This window comes from Vitis riparia, chromosome 5 (assembly GCF_004353265.1).
Source record: "Vitis riparia cultivar Riparia Gloire de Montpellier isolate 1030 chromosome 5, EGFV_Vit.rip_1.0, whole genome shotgun sequence".
In the NCBI taxonomy this organism is placed as follows: Eukaryota; Viridiplantae; Streptophyta; class Magnoliopsida; order Vitales; family Vitaceae; genus Vitis; species Vitis riparia.
This window is the reverse complement of record NC_048435.1, coordinates 2,422,080-2,445,286: the sequence shown is the minus strand read 5'-3', so window position 1 is coordinate 2,445,286 and position 23,207 is coordinate 2,422,080. Positions and strand designations below refer to the sequence as shown.

Here is a 23,207-nt window from a genome sequence, read left to right as displayed (position 1 = left end):
ACGGGCAGATTTGCAAAGCATGGCTATGATACCTACAAATAGCTTATTATACCAGGTTGTTGGACGGTGAGTATAACTTGGAGTCCATACCCTAGTCCAAATGCACCACAGTTAGCAACCTTCTAGTGCAACCTAGAGCATCGTTGAGTTGATCAACCACATTTCGACATGTTGTATCAACCACATGACAGACAAAACATAAATAAAACCCATGATTGTTTCGTTCTCATTTCAGTAATATCTCCGGTCTGAGCTCCCCATGAGGATTAGGCCGCCATTCATTTAAAGGACCAGAATTAAGGATATATGCCAAAAACATTTAAGTCCACACCAAATAATTAGTTTATTTTCTCAATCAAACCTGGAACACTCATAAAAATAAATAAAAAGAGCTGTCATAATAAGAAAATAACACCAAAACCCAAAACACTAGGCTTGATGCCTCTTTAGTCATCGACACATAAAAACTAGAACTACAGCATGCAACTTGTCCTTTAAGTCTTATGAGGCCCAGTGCTTGCTTAACACTTGATCTCCTTCAACCCATGGCCGAAGTACAAAAATGTTGGGTCAGTGGCTCCATCCTTGTAGTAAGCAAATACCAGGGAGCCATCATCATGCATGCTCTCTCCGACAAAACTGTAAAAAAAGACTCAGTAAGGAGCTTATCCATAAATTACAAAAGAGTGAAGGCCATCAGAGTCAACCAAATAAACACTCCGACAAAAAATTGAAGATCACTGAGCTTTGACAGCAGGAACTTAGTTGCTCCCTCAATGTTTTTCTTGAATTCCTCTTGCTTCTCCCCCTCGAGCTTAGGTGTCAACAACTTGATGTATCTCTTCATGTAAGTGACAAACTGCTTCTTGTCAAATGGTGGTTGCTCCTGTAAAAGGAACATCTCATTACTTGTCAGATTCTAATTGCTACTTTATATATTCAATGTCCTCTTTCAAAAATTAAAATATAGATTAGCGGGCAGCACCAACCTGAAGCCTAAATGTGTCAACAATGTCAACCACTTTGACAGTTTGATCATCAACACCCTCTTCGTCACCACCTTCAGCCGAAGGATTTGCACCAATGTCTACATCAATGGCTCCTTGAACAACCCACTGGAATAAACCATGTAATACATAAATTGTAACATTAGACACTAACATGATTTAATAACCAATATAGGATTAGCTATAACACGTTTTTAGAGTATATATTATCTTTAATATTCGAGACTCTAGGACTCAAATTGAAAATTTGACAGCATTGTGAACTTTTGCACGCCATGATATAAGAAGCAAATATAAAGGGAACCACAAAGTTAGATATGCTAACCTTTCCTTCAACTTCCCAGAGGGCTCCATTGAAGAGCTCCTTGTATGGGAATGAGTCGGAAAGAAGCTCATCAGCTGAAAACAACAAAGAATACATTCATGATCAATAACTGAATGACAGCAGTCCACATAAATGAACAGATATGCAGGACATAGAAAAACAAAGATGTGCCAACCCAACAACCACCCTAACCCCCCACCCCCCTCTTCTTTTTCTATAGGGCCAGAATCAGGCATATACCATCAATAGCAAAACTAAACATCCAGTGAATACTTAACAGCCAACTTGATATTAAAGGCAAAAGGGTTTCCATACACTACATATACATACAACATAGGCATATGTAAGTTTCAAGAATATTGGGTGGTACAGATACCAAGCTAGATAGACAATTTCGTTATTGTGTACACTCATCAAACGCTTCCAATGATAAAAGCATACTGATACTCGACAAATTATCTCGTCAAGAGGCAGCAGCAACACCAATAGTGAACCCAATAACTCGATACAAAAGGTTTACCTTCTATATTTTGTAAAGGATTAAAACAACCCCATACAAAAAGCTTACTTTACTTTTATATCTGTAAAGAATCAAGAATTAAGAAAGCAGATCTAGACATAGCAAGTAAACCCAAAGGTAACAGCAAACCAATCAAAATCGAGAATCGAATAACAGGTAAACTAAAAGTAAACAACAGATCATTCAAAACAAAGAATCGAACATCAGATAAAAGAGATCACCAATCAAATAAAAAAAAGCAGCCCGGAAACCCCTAAAGCAAATACAGATCTAGGAGTAGAAAAAGAAACCCTAAAAGGCATAAAATCGAAGGCGTATTAAATCAGAAAACAAAGAGAGAAAGAGGAGATTACCGGTGAGCAAATCCTGATAGACAAGCATGGTGGCAGCAAAGTCTCTCTCTGATCGCTCCAAAAAGCAGAATCGAAAACGCAGGGAGAGATGGAGCGGTGAGAGAGCGAGAGGGTTTGTTTGTTGCTTCGACCATGGATATTTATAGACGAGGGTTTTGGCCTGATTTTACGGAAACAGGTCTTTCTTTCTCTATAATTCCCAATCAAGTCCTTTCCTCTTTTGACTTTTATTCCTAATTGTAGATTTCACACGCAAGACTTCCAATCATATTATATTTTAACGTGTATATATAAAAATAAATAAGTTTCTTTTATGCTTAAAAATTTTAAGTACTTTTTTTTGGGTACACGTCACTTTTTTATTTTTAAAAATATAAACTTCTATATGAAAAGTGAAAATTTTTATATAAACAGTATAGAATTAGCTTGTATCTTTAAAAAAAATTAAAAATTTTAAAAATTAATACCTTAATTTTTAATCAAGTTTTAAAACATAAGTTCATCCATCTTTTTGTCTTGTCTTAAGAAGCATTTTTTGATAATGTAATAGAGTTTGGAATTTAGTTTGTGTCATAGTACCTAAGTTTGACGACCTTTTTACTCTATGGTGCTTGAGTTTGACTATTATTTATATATTGCTTTAGAGAATAGTTTTAGATTTTTTTACTTAGGGGCAGTGTTGTGTGATGTATGCCATAATAACTATGTGATAGGTTGCTAGAGGAATAGTTTGATAGATAGTAGCCAAGTCGATTATACGAACTTATAGGACTTAAATATCTAATATTTACATTTCTAATAAAGTCTTAAGATCCTAGTTTTTATTATCACGTTTGGTTTGTAATTTGTAATAGAGCTTCTAGTTTTTATTATCACATTTGGTTTTTAATTTGTAATAGAGCGCTTGTTGGCGATGTCTGATTTGTTATGACTTTGTATTTATTGCTTTTATTTATTTTTAAAGGATGACATGTATATTTCAATCTTCCTTTATTGTGCTCGTGCTCGTGATTTTAGTTAAAACTATAATTTGTTATTTGCTTCTCAAAAATTATGTCGATTATTGAACAATTATTCTTAATAACTAAATTCATGTAGAGCACAGCACCCTCGTAGAGCAATGCATATGGTTCAAAACCTATATAAAGATTAGCAATACTAAAACACGTTATTTGATGATAAAGTTCAAGCTTGAAGTATGGTATAAGGTTAAAAAAAATAAGGTATTGACAATGGTTTGCTTAGATATTTCATGTAAAAACACGATATCGAGTATACATGTACCGATTCTAGTAAAAAGTTTGCCTTGATTGGAATTTATTGTTAAGATGATAAGATTCTAGCTCACATATTAATTGTAGATACATTTTGGTTTTGGATTACTCGTTGAATCGTGACCCTGATCACTTAATACGAGCTTTGCCTTAAATTAATAGGATAAATTGGTTAAGTGGGGTTTCTTAACGCAATTTTGATGACAACTATCATCAATTGGCTTTAAGATAAGATGGTTAAAGTTCAAATTGATAATTAATATCAAAGTTTGGTTTATAGGTTTGGTCATGATGGGGGGCATTGATGCTGCTCTTAAGCTCGAGGATGAGTTGCCCAAATGATGCTGCTCTTATTTTTACACTTATATTATAAAAATAATAATAATATTATTTTTATCAATAATGTATATAATTATAGTACAATGAATAATATAAAGGACACACTAAATTCACAAACTTATAAGTAGAAAATAGGTATTTAATTCATTAATGCTGGTGGCAAATTAATAATTATTGACATAAATTATAGGGATAACCCATTAAAAGGCATAAAATCACTGTGGAATTACAAATCTAGCCTCCCACTCTTATTTTATGCTTTTTAATCGGTTACCCCTGCATTCTATCTTTTTAATCATAAAGACAAGGAGAGAATTGTAAATTCACAATGTGTGAATAGGATTTGATGAGGCTACTTGGTTACTGTATTGGGTGAGAACAGACATTAAGGTGAGTTCCGCATTCCACGCAGTGCAACCCACGGAACCGAAGAAGTAGCCACCAATCAGAACATGACACGCAAGAGAAGCGGTCACGTGGCTGCCAGAGATGAGGGTGTCAGGGTAGTAAGGTGGAGTGGAGCGTAGGAGATCGAGAGCCAGTACGAATCCCTCCAAGGCTGTTTCTAAATCTGAAGCTTTTGCCGGTATTAGCTATGGCAAACGCCAAAGAGGAGAGAAAGGAGGTGAGATTCTGGGGCGCATTGAAGATGTTGGCTGTATTAATACTCGTTGTCTTTACTCATAACCGCCTACCCACTACACTGATCGAAGCTGGGAGCTTTTCCAGAGTTGAGATTAAGAAGAAGAAGCAAAGAAAGCAACAACTGTTCCAATGGCCCAACAAACCACCGGAAATGCCTCACTGGCCGCCACCGCCAATACCCACAACAATGAGAGCAATAACAACGGCAACAGCGGCAACAACGTGGTCATATGCACCATTTGCATCGACCCAGTCATCGAGAACGGGCCCCGAGCCGTGGTTCGGCTTGGCTGCGGGCATCAGTTCCATCTGGGTGAGTAACCGCCGTTTTTCTGTGTCAGAGCCTGTTTTGTATCCATTTTTGTTTATTATTTATTTATTTTTATATCTGCTGGCTGGTTTTGCCTGCAAGAAATCAAAAGGGAAGCAAAAGCTTAGTTGAAATTTGAATTGGGATTTTTTGTTTTATTTTAGCTTGGTTTATTTATTTATTTTTTTGAGACATTGGTGCTGATTTTTTTATATTAGAGAATGAAGATACGGAGGGGGTGCAATGGTGGTTTCTTGTGTTCTAGTTGGGTGTTTTTGAGTTGTTTGTGAGGAAATGACTGTTCTGAAAGTGGCTGCAATGGTGGTCCGTAAGGAATTATGATCCCAGTTTGTGTGTTATTGTGGACCCTCGAACTTCAACTAGTTCTTGAGGTGGGTCCCAAAAACAAAAAATTGGGTTCACTCTGGTGGATGACAATGACATCTGGCAATGGCGGTGGTCCCATATTCAGGCTTGCAGCCACCTGGATGGTTGCTTGTAGTTGCTAAGGAATGGTTCACTGTATGTTTATTTTTTATTAAATAAAAGTATGTATATATATATATAGAAAAAAAAAATGCCAAGTTAATGTGCTGTATACTGGAAGTATACAAATGAGTAACAAAAACGAGCTATTTTAATTACAACCCTATTTTAAGACTTAGAGCACAACCAATTTATAAATATAACAAAGACATGGACCTCTCTGACCATCACCAAGAAGAAATCCTTGGGACCACAAATATAGATTAGTAATTAGGGAATCCTTAAGAGCTTGAATAGTGCATTGCTTCCCTTCAAAGGTTCCCTGGTTTCGTTCCTTCCAAGGAGTTGTTCTCCAAACCTTCATTCTCTTCTTGCCCACAAAGCTACCATGCCAACCCATTAACAAATACTTAATAGAAAAAGGGAGAACCCACAAGATGCCAAAAAAAAAAAAAAAGAAGAGAAAGTGCCATAACTCTCTAACTATTCCATAGTGGATGAGAAGATAATCTACCGATTCATTTGCATCTTTGCACATACAACAAAAACCTACCAAAACCCATCATCTCCTCTTAAGTTGGTCCATAGTTGGGATATGTCCCCAAGTTGCTTTCCGTGCAAAAAAACTCACTTTGGTAGGTGCCCAAGATCCCTATCCTATCTTTGAGGGGAAAGTCACTTCACCATTCGCTTCAATGCAACAAAGAAAGACCTCACAGAAAATAACTCACTCTTGCTAGCCTTCTAAATCATTTTATCCTCCCATCTCTAATTCTGCCAAACTCATCAAGTTTTCGAATAAAATTTTGGACAACATCCATCTCCGAATCATGAAAATTTCTTGAGAAGCATGGGTTCCAAGTGACCATTCCTCCTTCTACCTCCCAAACATCTTCCACCCATGCCTCCTTAGAAGCTCCTAAGGTGAATAAAGAAAAAGAGTCCTTTAAAGGTATATCATCACACCACATGTCATGTCAAAATTTGACTTTCTCCCGTTGCCAACCTCAACAATGAAAAGATGTTTAGAAGTCATAGAGGACTTGGAATTGCGAGATCTCCCTTTGTAGGGGGGTTCATTCACATGGAGGGATGACTTGAACAATCAATTTCAGTCAAGATTGGATAGATTCTTAGTCTCTGAGGATTGAGAATGTTATTTTAGTGGGATTGTTCAGTATCTTCTTCCTAAACTTGTTTCTGACCATTGCCCAATTATGTTAGATGGTGGAGGCTTGAGGAAAGATCCATACCCATTCAGGTTTGAAAATATGTGGTTAAAGGAGAATGGTTTTAAGGATTTGTTGAGAACTTGGTGGTTGGGTTTATATTTGAGAGGGCTCTTTAGTTTCTTTCTATTTGAAAAACTAAAAGCGATTAAGGCTAATTTGAAGATTTGGAACAAAAAAGTGTTTGAGAATGCCTTTGCTAGAAAAGAGTCAACCTTGAACCAGGTGGTGTTTTGGGATTCTGTCAAAAGGAATAGGGCTTTGTCCGGTAAATAGGAGAATCTTAGGAAGCAAGCCATGGAGGAGTATAAGAAGTGGGTGTTGATGGAAGAAACCCCTTGGAGGCAAAAATCTAGTGAGTTATGGTTGAAAAAAGAAAACAAAAATACTAGTTTTCTCCACAAAATGGCCATTGCCCATAAGAGAGGAAATTCCATGGTGAAGATCAAGATCAATGGGACTTAGGTAACAGAGGAGAGAAAGATCAAGGAAGGGGTGGTTCAGGTCTTCCACTATTTTTTGTTTGAACAGGGGAGTGGAGACCCACTTGCGATGAGCTGTCGGTTGAGGTTTAAGGAAGTGAGGATATAGCGATGTTAGAGGTCTCATTTTCTGAGGAAAAGGGTTTTTGTACTCTCTCGGATCTTAGTGGGGATAAAGCTCTTGGTCCTGATGACTTCTCTATGGCCCTTTGGCAATTCAGTTGGGATTTTTTGAACAAAAAAGTTATGGGATTTCTTAAGGACTTTCATGAATGGGGTGGAATTGTGAAGAGTATTAATGTATTTTTTTTTGGTGTTAATTCCTATGAAAAGGGGTGCTGAGGATCTTAAGGATTTTAGACCTATAAGCTTGGTGGGTAGCCTTTACAAGTTGTTGGCTAAAGTATTAGCTAATAGGGTAAAGAAGGTGGCAGGAAAGGTGGTTTCCAGGTCCCAAAATGCCTTTGTGAAGGGTAGACAAATCCTTGATGCTTCTTTGATTGCTAATGAGGCTATTGATTCGGTGCAGAAAGGCAATAGTGGTGGCATTCTGTGCAAGTTTGATATCGAGAAGGTTTTATGACCATGTAATTGGAAATTCCTATTTTGGATGCTAGAAAAAATGAGGTTTGGTGCTAAGTGGATCAGTTAGATTCAGTGGTGTATTTCTACAGTGAGCTTCTTTATCCTTATCAATGGAACTTTTTCTGGTTTTTTGCAAAGCTCTCGGAGTTTGAGGGAAGGGGACCCTCTTTCCTCTTATCTTTTTGTGATTGTCATAGACCCTTAGTTGTTTGTTGAAGAGAGCTAATGAGGGAGGCTTTTTGTCGAGGTGGCGTTTCAGTGATAGAGGATGAGAAGGAGTAGAAATCTCTCACTTGTTGTTCGTAGATTAGTCTTCTGTGAGCCTTCCCTATATCAGTTGACTTATTTGAGTTGGTTACTTATGTGGTTTGATGCCATGTCAGGGTTGAGGGTAAATTTGAAAAAAAGTGAGCTAATTTCGGTAGGGAAAGTGGAGAACGTAGAATAGTTGGTTGAAGAGTTTGGTTGCAAGCTTAGTGTGTTCCCGTTTTCTTACTTAGGTCTTCCTTTGGGTGCTCGTTTCAAGGATGTGGTAGTTTAGGATGGCGTGGAGGAAAGACTTCGGAAAAGACTATCAATTTGAAAAAGACAGTGTATTTCCAAAGGGGGTAGACTTACCTTAATTCAAAACACTCTTTCCAGTATATTTATTTATTTTATGTCTTTGTTCTGTATTCCAAGGAGAGTTAGACTGAAGTTGGAGCAGATCCAAAGGGATTTTCTTTAGGGAAGAAGGGTCCTTGAGAGGAAGCCTCATTTAGTAAGGTGGTCTATTGTTTGCTATGATAAACGTAAGGGTGGATTAGGAGTGAGGAATTTAGCGTTGCTCAACAAGGCCTTCTTGTGCAAATGGAGTTGGTGTTTTGCAGTGGAGAGGGAGGCCTTTTAGAGACAAGTTATTTGTGGGAAGTACGGGGAAGAAGAAAGTGAGTGGCGTTTAAGTGAAGTGAGAGAAAGGTTTGGAGTAGGCTTGTGGAAAGTTTTCAAAAAAGAATGGGATGTGATGGACGACAACATGGCTTTTATTGTGGGGAATGGAAAGAGGGTTAGATTTTGGAAGGACAAATGGCGTGGCAATGCTCCTTTGTGCACCTCTTTTCCCTCCTTATTTGCTATATTCTCGTCCAAGGAGGCTTAAGTGGAAGATGTTTGGAACTATTCTATAGAGGGAGCTTGGGATTCCTGTTTTTCTAAGCAACTCAATGATTGGGAGGTGAATGATATGGAACGTTTTTTCCAAAGTTTGCAAGGAAGAAGGGTGTGTAGAGATGTGGAAGACTAGGCGGTATGGACAAAGTCAAAGGATGGTAAATTTACTGTCAAGTCTCTTTATAAGGCTTTGAAACTGGAAAGACGATGAGATTTTCCTGCAAGTGTAATTTGGAACTCATGGGTGTTACCGAGGGTGGGCTTCTTTGCTTAGGAGGTTGCTTAGAATAAGGTTTAAATCTTGGATCAGATTTAGAGTAGAGAGTGGCATTTGGCTAACAATGTTACTTGTGTCTTTTAGAGGAAGAGTTTCTTGATCACATCCTCTCGCATTGTGATATGGCAAAGAGTCTTAGACACTTATTGTTTTCTTTGTTTAGGGTGTTGTGGATGCTTCTATTATCAGTTAAAGAGATGTTGTTAGGTTGACATGGTTCTTTTGTGGGTAAGAAGAGGAAAAAAGTGTGGTGGGCTGCTCTCTTGTGCTTTTTTTGGATAGTTTGAAAGGAAAGAAACAACAGGGCGTTTGAAGATAAGGGTCATTCAGTGCAAAGGTTGATTTTTTTTTTTTTTTGTAACCTTTGGGTGTGGGCTAAGGGGTTTTTAGTTTCTGTCCCTTTTTCCCTTATTGATTTTGTAGATTGGTTAGGCTCTGTTTGAGGGGTTGCTACTTTTGTTGGTATCTTGCTCTTTTCTGAGGTGCTTTTTTGCGTCCTTTGTATACTTCCTATGTACTTTAGGACTCTTTTTTGGTTTGCCTTGTTTTAATATATTGTTTTTTATCCAAAAAAAAAAAAAAAATAGAAAACTCCAGTTTACATGATCATAGGCTTTCTCTATGTCTAATTTACACATAATCCCCCCTCTGCGGCTCCTCAATCTTGAGTCAATGGCTTTGTTAGTAATAAGGATTGTATCTAAAATTTGTCTTTCTTCCACAAACGCATTCTGCAAATCTGACACCAGTTTTCCCATCATTAATTTCAATCTATTAGCCAAGACTTTGGCTAACAGCTTGTACAGACTACCAACAAGGCTAATGGGTCTAAAATCCTTTAAATCTTTAGCTCTGCCTTTCTTTGGAATCAGCACCACAAAGGTAGAGTTTAAACTCTTCTCAAAGGTGCCCCTTTCCAAAAACACTCTAAAAAAGGAATCTTTCACAAACTCCCAACAATCTTGCCAAAAAGCCAAGGAAAAGCCATCAGGACCTAAGGCTTTATCCCTGTTGAGATCCATAAGGGCCACAAAGACCTCCTTCTCCATGAAAGCTTCTTACAGCTTGACAGAATTGTCATTGCTCAACAAATAGAGAAGCAGACAATTTAAATTTGGTCTCCACTCCCCCACTGGTTCTGAAAGTAGTAGCTTGAAGTGATGAACAATCTTTGTTGGAATCTTCAATTCCTCCATTACCCATTCTCCATTTCTTCTGCGCCTAGCATTGGATGTCTTGTCAATTTTTTTTGTATTTTTATCCCCTTCCTTTAGCCAAATCTCCTGGGGCTTTTGCATCCAAGTGGTTTCTTCTAGAACAGCCCAGTCATTAAACTCTTCTACTGCCAATCTTCTAGCAGCTATTTCATTTGAAGATAGATGGCCTTCCCTCTCTTTGGCATCTCATTGTATATGTTTATACAAGCTCAAGATATTTTCCAATGCAGTAAAGGGCATTCCCTAATTGAAGCAATACGGCTGGGAAGGTTACAATTGCTGTTTTGATCTTAGGAATGTCCCAAAAGCCTTTTTATGATTCAAAACAGGAAAGGATGGAACATGCTTAGGTTTTTAGATGGAGCTTTTCTTCTTGGAGAAGACAACCATTAGCATTTTCTAGCTGACTGTGTTTCCGGTGTTTTTACAATGTTCATTTACATGGTTACTGAATATCAATTAATCTGTTACCAATAATTCTAATGAATGTTGGTGCTGAGTTTTTCCCTTCTTTTGCCCCTTGGTTGCCGGATTCTCAATCTGACATCTCCGGTGCTGGAACCTGCAAATACCAGTCTACCTCTTTGGAGGGACTGCAGGATGTTTGATATCAGATATATCGGGTGTTTTGAGCTTCTTGTGTTTTCTTAATTTTTATATTTTATATTTTGTTTTAGTTTATTTTATTTTAATTTTCTCTCTACCATTTTTTCAGATTGCATTGGTTCTGAATTTAATGCAAGGGGTATCATGAGATGCCCTAATTGCAGAGTAATTGAAGTTGGTGAATGGCGGTTTTCAAATGGCCAGTGTACCCAAAATAGAACCAATGAGAATCAGGCTCAGTTTTTGGTTGAAGCGGTAAAAGCATGCATTTTTATTTTGTTCTCATATTTTTGTTTCCTTTTAGTTGAATTAGTTTCTTGTGGCATTAGAAGTTTGGATCTATTATCATAACACCTCTATCTCTCTTTAATGATATTATGGTTTTATTTTCTTATTTTGATATTTTTGTAAAAGTTATTTCATAATGAATTTTATTTTGTTCGTTATTCTAATATGTGTATGTATGGACACTCACGCTTTTGTGTTACATAAATCTAAGGTGTGTGTTCACATGTGTGTGTATGCCTGGACATTGATACATAAAGATTGCATACATCTAATGTGTGTGTTTGTGCGCATGTTTGCATTTGCATGCCCTTGTGTTTACACGTACTTGTTTGTATAAACACACACAAACGTGGGTTGTGCATGAAATGGGATGTGCCCCATTTATCTAGATGTTAGTCTTTGTATGAAAAACAAGCAGACAATTTTTTGCTTATAAAATTGTTCAAGGTCAATTATCTATGCCAAGAATCAATTTTAAGTTCTTTCATCTTGAAGCTTTCACAAAATGGTGTATATAATTTTGAAGAATGCCCAATGAAGTTGTAGCCTTTCATTTACAAATATTTCTTTTGGGTTGAAAACTATGGATTCTTTTGAAGGTCCATGCCCTACTGCAAGTAAGGAGGGGAACGGAGACGGAAGATGAATCTACCATTAGTTGAAGAGCCCTTAAATGTAACAAACACAACACATGGGGAAGATATCACAGCCTACTTGGGAAAAGAGCCTTGAACTTCGAAGGAAATGAAACTTGAGATTGCTTACAAAGAAATGGATCATGAATAGATCAAAATATTAGAATTGATGAGCTTTATTTTATGTAAGAGTGTTATATTGAAGTATGTGGTATTCCTATATGTTTTATTGTTTGTCTTTTTGTAGGTTTAGTTAGTTAAGACTAATTTATGTTAGGATATTTCATTTTCATACATAAATATTATGCTAAAAGTGTTCATCATACCTCTTCTTAATTTGTTTCAATAGATAATATTTTCTATATTGCTTTCTTTTTCCTATTTTTTTTCTATTTTCCAATTTAGTATTAAAGTACTAAAAATACTTCTATTACAATCCTTATATCATATAGTTTTACTTTCTTTTATGTGTTTTTATATCAATGCTTTGATGCCTATATAATTAAACTCATTGGATAATCTTCACCCAATCAATTGTGTTCAGGTCCAATACAATTAACTTCTTGTGAAGCTTATGTGTGCTCATTTTCTACTTTTTATTCCTTCACTTCTTATGTGTTAGAGCACTCAAGATTGGTGAACATCCCTTAAAGTTTTTAAGGGTAGGAACCACTTTAAGGGTAGGTACCCTAAATGTTAAAACAATCAACCAAGGTAAGTATCCTTACTAAAGATCTCTAGAAACTCAGCTTCCTTCTTGGCCAAACTGATAGCCTCCCAATTAACTGATTCACCTAGAAGAAAATACCATGTTTGCAAAGAGTATGCACCTTCCTTATCTATGAGCAAGCCAATATAGATCTCTACTTCTCAAAGAAGCTCATAGACGATAATGAAAGAATCTCTAATTCCTTTCTAATGTATTTAAGACGCGAGCAATTCTTTCAAGTAATCGTGGGGTAATAGGATTTTTAGAATGATTATGAAAAAGATAATTGTGTTATAATTGCTCAAAATTTTAATTTTTGGAATCTTTATTACATGTTGACTTTCCTTCTTTAGTTTTAAACAACCTTTTCAGGTTTCAAAAAATTACTTCTTTTTTTAGTGGGCTTTAGAATCACTTATTGACTTCAAATGTTTATCTTTGATAAAATTATAAATGCTGGAAAAAAATATGATAATATTCATCGATAGGAGTTTTTGTAGTGGCTTTTATGGACTCTCTTTCTGGCAAGCTAAAGAATATACTGAGCTTTTTTCCAAATTCTTATGATTTTGAAAAAGATATCAACAATGAGGGGAAAAAAAATCATCTATTGCAAAACTTGCCAAGCATGTTTCCTTCTAACTATATTGCAAACCAATTTTGTGATTGACTAAGAATCACTTTTCAAATTTGCGATTTTATGAGAAAATAAAAATCAGTGATTAGGATGCAAATTTTATTATCACAAAGATCCAATTGGATCTTTGTCCATGTCTCCCCTTTTGTCTATGTCCTTCCTTTTACCTTTGAGATTGAAATAGAAGACTAGGTCAGGTTTCTATTCTTTCAATCTTCAGAGCATCAAAAACCTCAATGAAGAAAAAAGTAGGAACGACCAAGCATACAATAAGAAAACAAATTGTATAAAAAGGAAAAATTTAGAAAGGCTAAACCTATCATGCTCTAAACTCAAACAACAATGAAGTCTAGAAACAAAGAGTAGTTTTTCTCTTGCAATCTCCTCTAAACAAGAAGACAAATTTGAGGACGTGATATATAATGGTCATCTTTGAATGCTCAAGACCTTCAAAAGTCCTACTTATCTCTTTCCATATATCTCAAAATAAACATAAAGTAGCATGCTCCACATATTCTTGCATTTTTTGCCTATAAGGCCACCATGCCAACCAAGTATAAGCTCTTTTAATCCTTCTAAGGACCTTACTAACCCTAAGAAGGGAGGAAAAAAAATACCACAACTTGGTAGCCTACTTATAGCGAATGAGGATGTGATTAACTTTTTCTTTCTTTTGTTTCCATAAGTTATATATATATATATATTTTGATAAATAATTGAGTGTGTTAAGTAGTGCTAAAGCGCACAAAAGTACACGTGTTGTATACAATGAGTGCCAAAAGGCAAAATAGTAAAAAGGGGAAACAAAAAAAAAATACTCCCTCCCTTAACAATGACCCAACCAATCTATGAAGTCAACTGAAGACATAGAGCCTCCACCTATGTACATCATAACCCAAAGAAATAGGTTGTTAAGGAAATTGCTTTGGAGTCTTTGGTCTAACATTTCCTTACTTTCAAAACATTTTTTGTTTATTTCCTTTCAAATAGTCCAAAAAAATACATAATGAAGTTGCTCTCCAGGCCTTAATGCGTCTTCTACCTATGAAAGAGTCGTACCATCCTAGTAGAACCTCCCTAACTAAAGCAAAGCCAACCCATTGAATACTGAAAATAGAATACACCGTCATAATATCCTTCCCTTGTCACAATGAAGGAGAATGTGATCAATGGATTTTGACTCCTCTTTCCACAAGCAATAATGGTTCATAAGGAATCATTTGTTGGTCATGAGTTGGTTATAAGGAAGATTTTTCCTTGTTACATCTCCTACAAAAAGAAACACATCTTTAAAGGACCAACTTAAGCCAAAATTTTCTTAGAAAATAAGTAAGATTGCTAGAGCCTAAAAACATAAAATGACCTCATAAAGAAAAGACCATCCTTTAAGGTCTTGTCCAATGGTGGAGAAAGCTACGATAAAGACTCCACGTAGACTAGCTCTTAATTCGAAAAGTTGCTTCTAAACCTAGGTGATCAATTAGGATTCTCCCTTCCTTCTATAAGGAAATAAATTGAGTTAATACCAACTCTAGCACATGTTCATAATTAAGGACTCATGAATTGTGGATCATATTTGTTTCTCTATATTCATTGTTATTGTTGTTTTTGTGTACTATAACTTATATTTTGTGATATGTGATCTCTTTTTTTTTTTTTTTTGATCAGAAACGAAGAAGATTATATTAATAAAAGAACAAATACAGGAGAGAAAAAGATACAATAGAAAGAGAAAAAAACCAAGGGAAGATGAATTTTCAATGAAAACATAACAATCGTTTTATCCAAAGGCTATTGCTTATATGGTATTAGAGTAAGATTCGTTGCTAAAGGTTTTCATTGATGTCCTGGAATTGATTTTCACACAACTTTCAATCTAGTGGTTGAACCAACCTCCATTTAGTTAGTTATTTCCTTGGTAATGTCTCGTAATTGGCAAGTATGTGAATTAGACATAAACAATGTCTTCCTTCAAGGAAGATTATCTAGTGATGTTTTATGGCTCAAGCTCAACTACTAGGTTTTATTAACTCACAATTTCCTTTTTATACATATAAGCTCAAAATGGTAATCCATGGCCTATGATAGGCACATAGAGCGTAGTATCAAGAATTGAGTTGATTTCTTCTCCACTTTGGCTTTGTCAATTCCATGTTTGGTACCCTTGTTTTATTTACTCATGTGGCATTTTTATTGTTTATGTGCTTGCATATGTTCATGATGTTTTGGTGATAGGGAGTATGCCATCATTGCTCAATAGTTGATTAAAGCATTGGCAACAAGATTTTTCTGTGAAGGATCTTGGTGACTTGCACTCTTTTCTTGGTGTACATGTTGTTCTAACTGACAATGGTTGCTTTTTATGCTAACATAAATATGTTTAAAACTAATTGGAGAAAATTAAATTGTTAGGTGCCAAGATAACCTCTACTCTTCTCTCCACCGTGATTCCTTTGCAACTCCATGATGGGACAACTTTTGTGGACCCCACCTTTCATTGAAGTTTCATTGGTGCTCTTTAATTTTTGTCTCGCACAAGGCCTCATGTCTCATATGTAGTCAACAAGTTGTCCCAATTTATGCGCAAGCTAATAGTTACTCGTTACATAACCATTATGAGGGTGATACACTGTCTAAGGGGCAACTTGTTTCATGGCTTGCTTTTACACAAGAACACTCCTCTCCAGCTCCATGCCTTCTTTGAGGTTGATTAGGCTAGAAATAGGAATGATCACAAATTAGCTAATGCCTACATCATCTGCTTGGGCATGAGTGCAAATCTAATTTCTTGGTGTTCTCTTAAACAAATAATTGCTGCATGTTCCTCTATTGAAGCAGAGTATTGAATGGTTGCTTCCATTGCTGCCAAGCTTAATTGGGTTCAAAATTTTCTTCTATTGGCACCTCCAACAATATACCACAACAATGTTGGTGCCTCCTATCTTTCAGCCAATCTGATATTTCATTCATAAAATGAAACACATAGCAATTGGTTTTCAGTTTTGTGAAGGATCAAGTCCCTAAGGGTAGTTTTAAGTGTTTCCCATATTTTCACAATGGACTAACTTGCTGATGCATACTGAGGCCCTCTCACAACATCAATATCTTCAGCTATGGCTGCATATGAGGAAAGAAATTGAATCAACCAACAATTCTAGGATAACCTCATAACCAAGGAATTGCAAATTGTGGATCACATCTACTCTTCATATTCATGGTTATTGACTTTGTGTACTATGACTTACCTTTTGTGATTAATCTCCTTGTTGTGTATATTATACATTTTGTATCAACGAAAAGACCACCACCATTTTATCCAAAGGCTATTGTTTATACCTTCCACCCACAAGTTCACAACATAAGCCCCTTCACCCATGCTGTTCATGTCAAAACTTAGTTATTTGCCTCTTCCCTATCTTAATACTTGTTCTAGCAAGAAATCCTTCCCAACCTTCATTAATGGCTTTCCAAAGATCCATCCCAAAATCTCACTTTCTGAGCTAGAAAGCAAATTCCCTTTCCCCTCCTCAAACTTGCCTATAATGATTTCTCCATAGGTGATACTATTCCACAATTACCCTCCACAATCACTTCCCTAGCAAAAATATATTAAAGGTTTGAACATAATTTGTGTCAAAACTTCTTTTGGTCATTATGGGTCTTCAAACAATTATTGAACAATCTAATAGATTAAATTTGGTTGCAATTTGAAGTGGGCATCTCAAATATAAAGTGGTTTTGAAGGTGTGTGTGAATTGCACGTTGGATCATAAGAGCGTTTCACCTTTAAATGTATGTTTCTAGTCCCCTTAAGTCTCAAGGATGAGCCTTAGAGTAAACTTCAAAAGGCTTTAAAAATTATGGTGTTGAAGTTCCATGAAATCTTTCTCTGTTTTAAAGTGAGAAGAAAAGAATGATGTGTACTTGAATATTTGGTCATTGCTATTTGTATATCTACTTTCATCGTTCACTTTGCTTTGTAACTTATTTTGAGACTATTGTCACATGAGAAAGGTTGGAATTTTCCCAAACACAAAATTCATGAAAAATGTTAACCTATCAGGTGTTGGAGAATTTTTTTTGGAATACTGCATTGTGAGTGCGAATGAAATCTTTGGAATTTGTATCTCATCACAATCTTTTAGTTTAGGAAAGTTGGAGACTTAATTGATTTATATTTGGTTTATAGTTATAGTAAGAGGATTTGAGTTAATTAGATTAAGAAATGAGTAAACTTTTGTTTATATTTTTTTCTTAGTTTGTGGTTTCCTTTGTAAGCCATCAAAATGATGATTTCTAATAATCTAAGCTATTTAGATTTTTAAATTCCTTTTGATGGAATAAATCATGTTAACTAGAATTTCACTTGCATAATTTTTTCATTGCTCGCCTTGTTCTGGAAGCAAACTTGTCTTAGACTAAGCCTTTTCTTTTCCTCTTTTTCGTCGTAGCTTTTGTGTTGTTCTTGCCTCTCTTATTTCCCCCTACAATGGGGTCAGTCTTTCATATCCAATAGCCTTTTTCTCAAAATCTCTTGTCAGTGAAACTCACCATTTAAAAATGTGTTGTACTATTGCTAGGGAGACTTGCCACTATCAACTAACGGAACCAGAGGATTTCATATCTGTCTTCTACTTGAGGTTGAACTCAGTGGCCACTAGACTTTTAGAACTAGCATCCACTTGCGACTTGTTTAGGGAAAGAAGGGGGTTTAGAGAAAATAAATGTTTGGACTTTATAGGCCTGCTTATCAGCCCTTAGGGGTTTCATTTTTGCCAAAGAGGCTATGGCCCATAAAGGCCCCTTTCTTTAGGCCAGAGCTTGTTATTGCTCTTTAATTCCATGTTGTTAACCACTACTAGCAAAATCTGTTTCAGAAGCAACTTAAACAGAGCAAAACAGTCAACTTTTAGAGTCTAATCCACGCATATCTGTTAAATCCCCAGTAGCACTGTGTTAACCTGAGTTGGAAACATGGAACATGGTTGGTGTGTTTCATTGGAGTGTTTAAGATTAGCAAGTGAGGGATTTGACACATCTCCATGCTCCTAATCTTCCTTATACCTCCTCTTGGTTGCATTATGTGCTTGATTGCAACTTTTTGATTTATGTAATGCATGGATATTCAAGGTTATTTACATGTTCTTTTAAATTATATCAATGAATATTGTGATTGGTTTCTTAAACCATCTTTCTTATTTCTCTTATATATTGTGTTATTTTTCAGCAGCCAGTAGCAGTTCTTCCTTGGTGTCCTATTTTTGGACTTTTCACTCATGGACCTTATGAGTAAGCATGATTTCTTTCTAGACAGATCTTCTACTCTGATTCATGAAGCTGATTAGTGGACTTTAAATTTTTGAATAAAAAATATGTAAAATAATCCTATATATATATATATATTCAATGGTGCTATTTTAGTAAAAAAAAAAAAATGCATAGACAATTATGAGAGAAGGAAAATAGAGATGACATTAAATGTAAGTTAAGAAACCAAAATTTTCATTTTGTGAATTCAATCAAGTTACAATTGATTAATATACATGTACTCTTTGAAATAATATTATAAAAAATGGAAAGCTAAATAACCATATTTTATGAATTAGTTTATAATTGATCCAACATTTAATGGCTTATAATTATTAGAAATCTGATTGGATAACTTTTGGCCAATTATTGCATAGTTGAATAAGTTAGTTCAAGTTGGAGGCTTCGATCTGTATTTTCAATGGTATTTAGTCTTTTTGGTTAGTCATATATATATATTTTTTTTCATGTAAAAAACAATACAAGACAAAATTGTTGAAAATGATGAAGGAATAGCATGAATTGTCATGTTTGATTAGTTATGATAGTAAAGGGTATTGTGGTTTTATTCACAGAAGAAGAAAACATGAACAAGGTTGGACTATTTCCTGTTGTTGATTGAGGATTAGCATAGTCTCATGGAGTGTTAGTAGATTCAATTATGCTACATGAAGAGGGATGGTAAGCTATTTTTCAAGGTCCTACAGATATGGTTTATCTTCAAGAGATAAGCTGAAAAAGAGATGTTAGTGGCATTGATGTGGGGTGGTTCTTGGACTGGATTGCTCTAGCTACAAGAGGTTTAGCTGGGAGTTTGTTGGTGGTCTGGGAAAGAGGGTGTTGGAAATTTTGGAGATGAAGACAGGTGCTTTTTCAATTGAGCAATGTTATCTGTCCCCATCAATACTCTCTGCACCCCCACCTATATATATATATATATATATATATATATATATATATATATATATATCTATTTCAAATAAAATGTAAATGTGAAAGGGCAAAAATGTCTTCATCATTTTCTTCCCCACCCCCACCTCGATCCTAACCTACCCACCCAAAACCCTAACCCTACCTCCCTTTTCTCTCTTTTTTTCTTTTCCTTCTTCCTTTTCTTCCTTTCCTTCTCTTCCCCTTCATCTTCTTCTACATTTTTTTTATATGAAGTAAAAAAATAAAAAAAGGAAAAAAAAACCAGAGGGTATGGCTGTGGCGGTCCATAGTGATTGGCGGTAGTGCCTAGACATGTAGTAGTCGGTGGTGACTGTTGTGCAGTCAAGTGTTGCCACCAATCATGCCAGACTGCCATGGCTGCACCTGGTTTTTCAATTTTTTTAATCTGAAGAAAAAAAAGAAAAAAAAAAAACACCAGAGGATGCAGATCAATCATTCATCTATTGAGCATGAACGAGCAATTGTTCTTCCCACTTCCATTGTGATTGTGAATGATCAATCAGTTTGGATTGATTGTTCATGGTCAGGATGGGAGTGAGAAGAAAAGGTTGATTGTTTGCGCTCAGTAGCTGAATGATTAATCATTATTGTGTTTTGATGTGAATTTTAGTCTAAAAATCAATCTGGAAAAAGGTGATATAATTCCCATGGGTCCTACGGAGTAAGTAGAGGATTTGGCATCAGAATTCAGGTGCAAAGTGGGTAAATTTCTATCAATCTATTTCAGGATGGTACTGATTCTTTCTTCAAACTGACCTCAATCTGAGATTCAATAGAGAAATATTTTCCAAAAAGGCTTCCCTGTTGGAAAAAGCAGTAATTTTTCAGATGGAATATTAAGGATCATCAAGGGTACCTTCTCCAGATTCCTAATGCACTTCATGTCCTTTTTTATCTGGCCCTAGTCTCTGTTCAAGTTAGGTTAGAAAAGCTTCAAAAAGTCCTTTTTATTTTTTTATTTTTATGGGTAGGGGTACAGGATTGTGCAAATAGCTGGAGTGTTGAAGTTGACGTCCTGTGAATGTCAATTCCAAGCAGGAAGAGAACTCTTTTTTTTCTTCTGTGTACCCAGTGGAGTTAGGTGAAAAAGATAGAAGATATCACTGAGCTAAAGAGTTGTGCATACACTTGTGTTACGAGTTTGGGGTAGTTGTGTATGATCTTTAAAAATTTTCATCATTTGATCTTTATTGAGTTTATGGTGTGTTCTGTGTTTCTCTGACTAGCAAATCTTTTATCCTGAAACTATGGTAACTTTGTCTTTATGGTTTCTGCAATACCCTTCTGTTTATCAATCATTATAATTCAATATTTTTTGTTGGAGGTATTTTTTTGTTCCCTTTCTTTAATTATTGAACAATTTATAGGGCATCCACCAACTTTGATGATTTCACACAAGGATTTTCACAATCTTTTCCAGTATGTGAGGAGTGAGGAGCTTAAGTTTAATGTTCTTGGAGGAATACAATTTAGAATGACACTCTTTTGTAAGGTCGGTTTTTTATGGATAAAAATAGACAACTATTTTTCTAAACTATCAGAAATTACAAGAAAGAAAACTTTTCTTTATTAGGAATAATAATATTTGGCAATTACATAATGACTTGCAATAAAGAAACAATGACTATGCTGATCCAGGCTCAATTCTATTTCTTATCAAAAGAATACCCTTAAATAAGAAAAGAACAGATTAGTTTTTATTAGACAACTTTAATTGTCTGTTGTATCGTGCTTTTGACAACTTTCACATATTCTTGAACCACCTCACACCCCCACCATTGCCTGCCTTCCCATGTGGTTCATTAATGGTGGAGTGGGATTATTAGAGTTACTACAAAGGGAGCTATTTAGTTCAATCCACTTTCCATGATTAGAAGCATATTAAGGCATGATGCAGGTTATAACATGAAACATCCAAGCTTTGTCAACTCCATTTGGGGAGTGTGAACCTATGAACATTAATTTTGTAGCTTTTCAAATTTGTACGGGAAGTGCAATCATATTTGGCTGTTGGGGCCACAAAAGTGTGAGGTAGAGGCTCTTTCATTGAATTTCATGGCTTATGAACTGTATGGAATTTTGATCTTTGTCTCTTTTCTCTTTGTTAAAATAAAATTGACAAGATGAGAAAAGGTCAGGAGGAAAACTACTGTCCAAGTCTTGAAATGGTTCAAAGCATCTTTATTATGATAATGCGAATCGAGCAATCAGATGCCAATTCTTTTAGTGTTTTCCTTTATCTTACTTGATGTTTTAAATCTTGCAGGGTATGGGGATTGCCATCTCATGGATGTAATGTCTTTCTTTCTTTGTTGTTGTTGTTCTTCTTTTCCTTTTTTGATTTTTAATCCTAGTTGGTACAGTAAATATAACTGAAAAGTGAATCATATTTACAGATGGTCCTACTTTCAGCCATCAATTGAATCTCCTTCCGCCTCCTGGCAATGCTCCTGCCCAAGGCCTCCCTGGCATGTTGCACTATGGCAATTGGGGTACCTTCTCTCCAACAAGTGAGAATTCTAGCAGGGCCAATCCGACTGTTCCCTCCATGATGGGGCTGTCTTGGGTTGCTTCTGGCAGAGTACCAAGTCTGCAATCAGTCACTCAGCCAGTTGTTCTCGACCATGGGTAAGTTCTGACAAATTCAATATACTCCAGAAAATACAGCAACCTCCAATGTGTTTTTCTAATGACTTCCCTGATCTTCCATGAGCTTTAGGCCTCCTACATGATTCAGAATCTTTACCCTGGTAATAAAAAAATAGTAGTGAATTTCTCTAATTTCCATGACTATAATTTTATAGCACCCCTTTCATATCTTCGAGTCAGATAGGGGAAGGCTGTGATAGTATGAGAAGCCTCCATTTGTTTCTCATAACCTGCAATTTCTATTTTTGTCTTCAGTGTTATTCCACTCTGGTAATATTACTTACTTGCATATGCCTCATCATTTTAGGTCTGGTGCTTTTGGCCCTTTGCCCTCTTCGATTGGTTCACCTGTGGTGTATACAGCATCACCGCCTGCTCAGCCTGCTGACTTTTACATGGTTCCTCCTTCAGGCTCAGGCTTGCTGGGCCAGATTCCCCGGCAAGCAGTTCCAAGTCCAGTCATCCATAACCGCATGTTGGGACTTGACAGAAGAATAATTTCTCAATATATCACAAACAGCAGAGATCCAGTTTGGTGGGTAGCTAATTAAGCTTCTGCTGTGTATGGTCATGGCAGCTGTGGGAGAACTGGCAGTCCCCAGTATTGGGAAAAAAGGTTTTCGTGCCAGTAATCCGAATCAATCTAAGGCACTGGTTGCTCTTTAATCACATGCAGATCCTTAGAATTTGATTTTATAAACTTGAGTTCCCATTGTACACTCCTAGATACTAGGTTGACTTGTATATTTTCTTTTTTTTTTGTGCTGATTAACATCACTGTATGTATATATATTTTTTTGTACAAAACTGAATCAAATCAATTGAGCATCGTTTCTCAAAATCAATCCTTGTCTACTCTCTTTATCCAGAGGCATTTGAATGCTTCCTTCTTTGTAAAGCCGATGCTTCCTTGCTTGTATAATTGAAAAACCAAAGTAACTGGTGAACTATCTGTGATGCTGAAGGCCTGTAACTAGTCCAATAGGCTGATCTTCCCTAGAAATTTCACACCCTGAGTTCCCTCTCTAGTCTCATCCAGTTGCAGATTAGATTGGTTCTTTCTATTTATCAACGGGTTTTCTTGGAACTGTTTGATTGCTTTAGAGATAAAATCCAGAAAGTTCATTTAAAATGGTGGGCTTTGGAAGCCATGAAAGCAGCTTTAGCTGTCAGCCTTTCTCAATTCCTGGTAGTAGTTTTAGGTTTTTTGCTTGCTAGTATCCC

At 36.0% G+C, this 23,207-nt stretch overlaps 2 protein-coding genes across 4 annotated transcripts; one reads left to right on the top strand and one right to left on the bottom strand.

Moving 5' to 3' along the window:
• Positions 1-305: 305 nt before the first annotated feature.
• On the bottom strand, positions 306-2,319 carry LOC117914439 (translationally-controlled tumor protein homolog). Its single transcript, XM_034829786.1, has 5 exons — positions 2,206-2,319; positions 1,333-1,406; positions 990-1,115; positions 729-886; positions 306-639 (listed from the first exon to the last, which is right to left on the bottom strand). The coding sequence occupies exons 1-5, from the start codon at positions 2,231-2,233 to the stop codon at positions 522-524; spliced, it is 504 nt and encodes a 167-aa protein (XP_034685677.1). The 5' UTR covers positions 2,234-2,319; the 3' UTR covers positions 306-521.
• Positions 2,320-4,104: 1,785 nt separating this feature from the next.
• On the top strand, positions 4,105-22,886 carry LOC117913971. Of its 3 annotated transcripts, none has more exons than XM_034829113.1 (6): positions 4,510-4,776; positions 10,914-11,059; positions 18,304-18,362; positions 21,601-21,626; positions 21,731-21,962; positions 22,291-22,886. In XM_034829113.1, the coding sequence occupies exons 1-6, from the start codon at positions 4,593-4,595 to the stop codon at positions 22,532-22,534; spliced, it is 891 nt and encodes a 296-aa protein (XP_034685004.1). In that variant the 5' UTR covers positions 4,510-4,592; the 3' UTR covers positions 22,535-22,886. The 3 variants fall into 3 exon arrangements, with proteins under 3 accessions (XP_034685001.1, XP_034685004.1, XP_034685003.1); XM_034829112.1 differs by having other exon boundaries at positions 18,301-18,362; XM_034829110.1 differs by lacking the exon at positions 10,914-11,059 and having other exon boundaries at positions 4,105-4,776.
• The last annotated feature ends 321 nt before the right edge of the window (positions 22,887-23,207 follow it).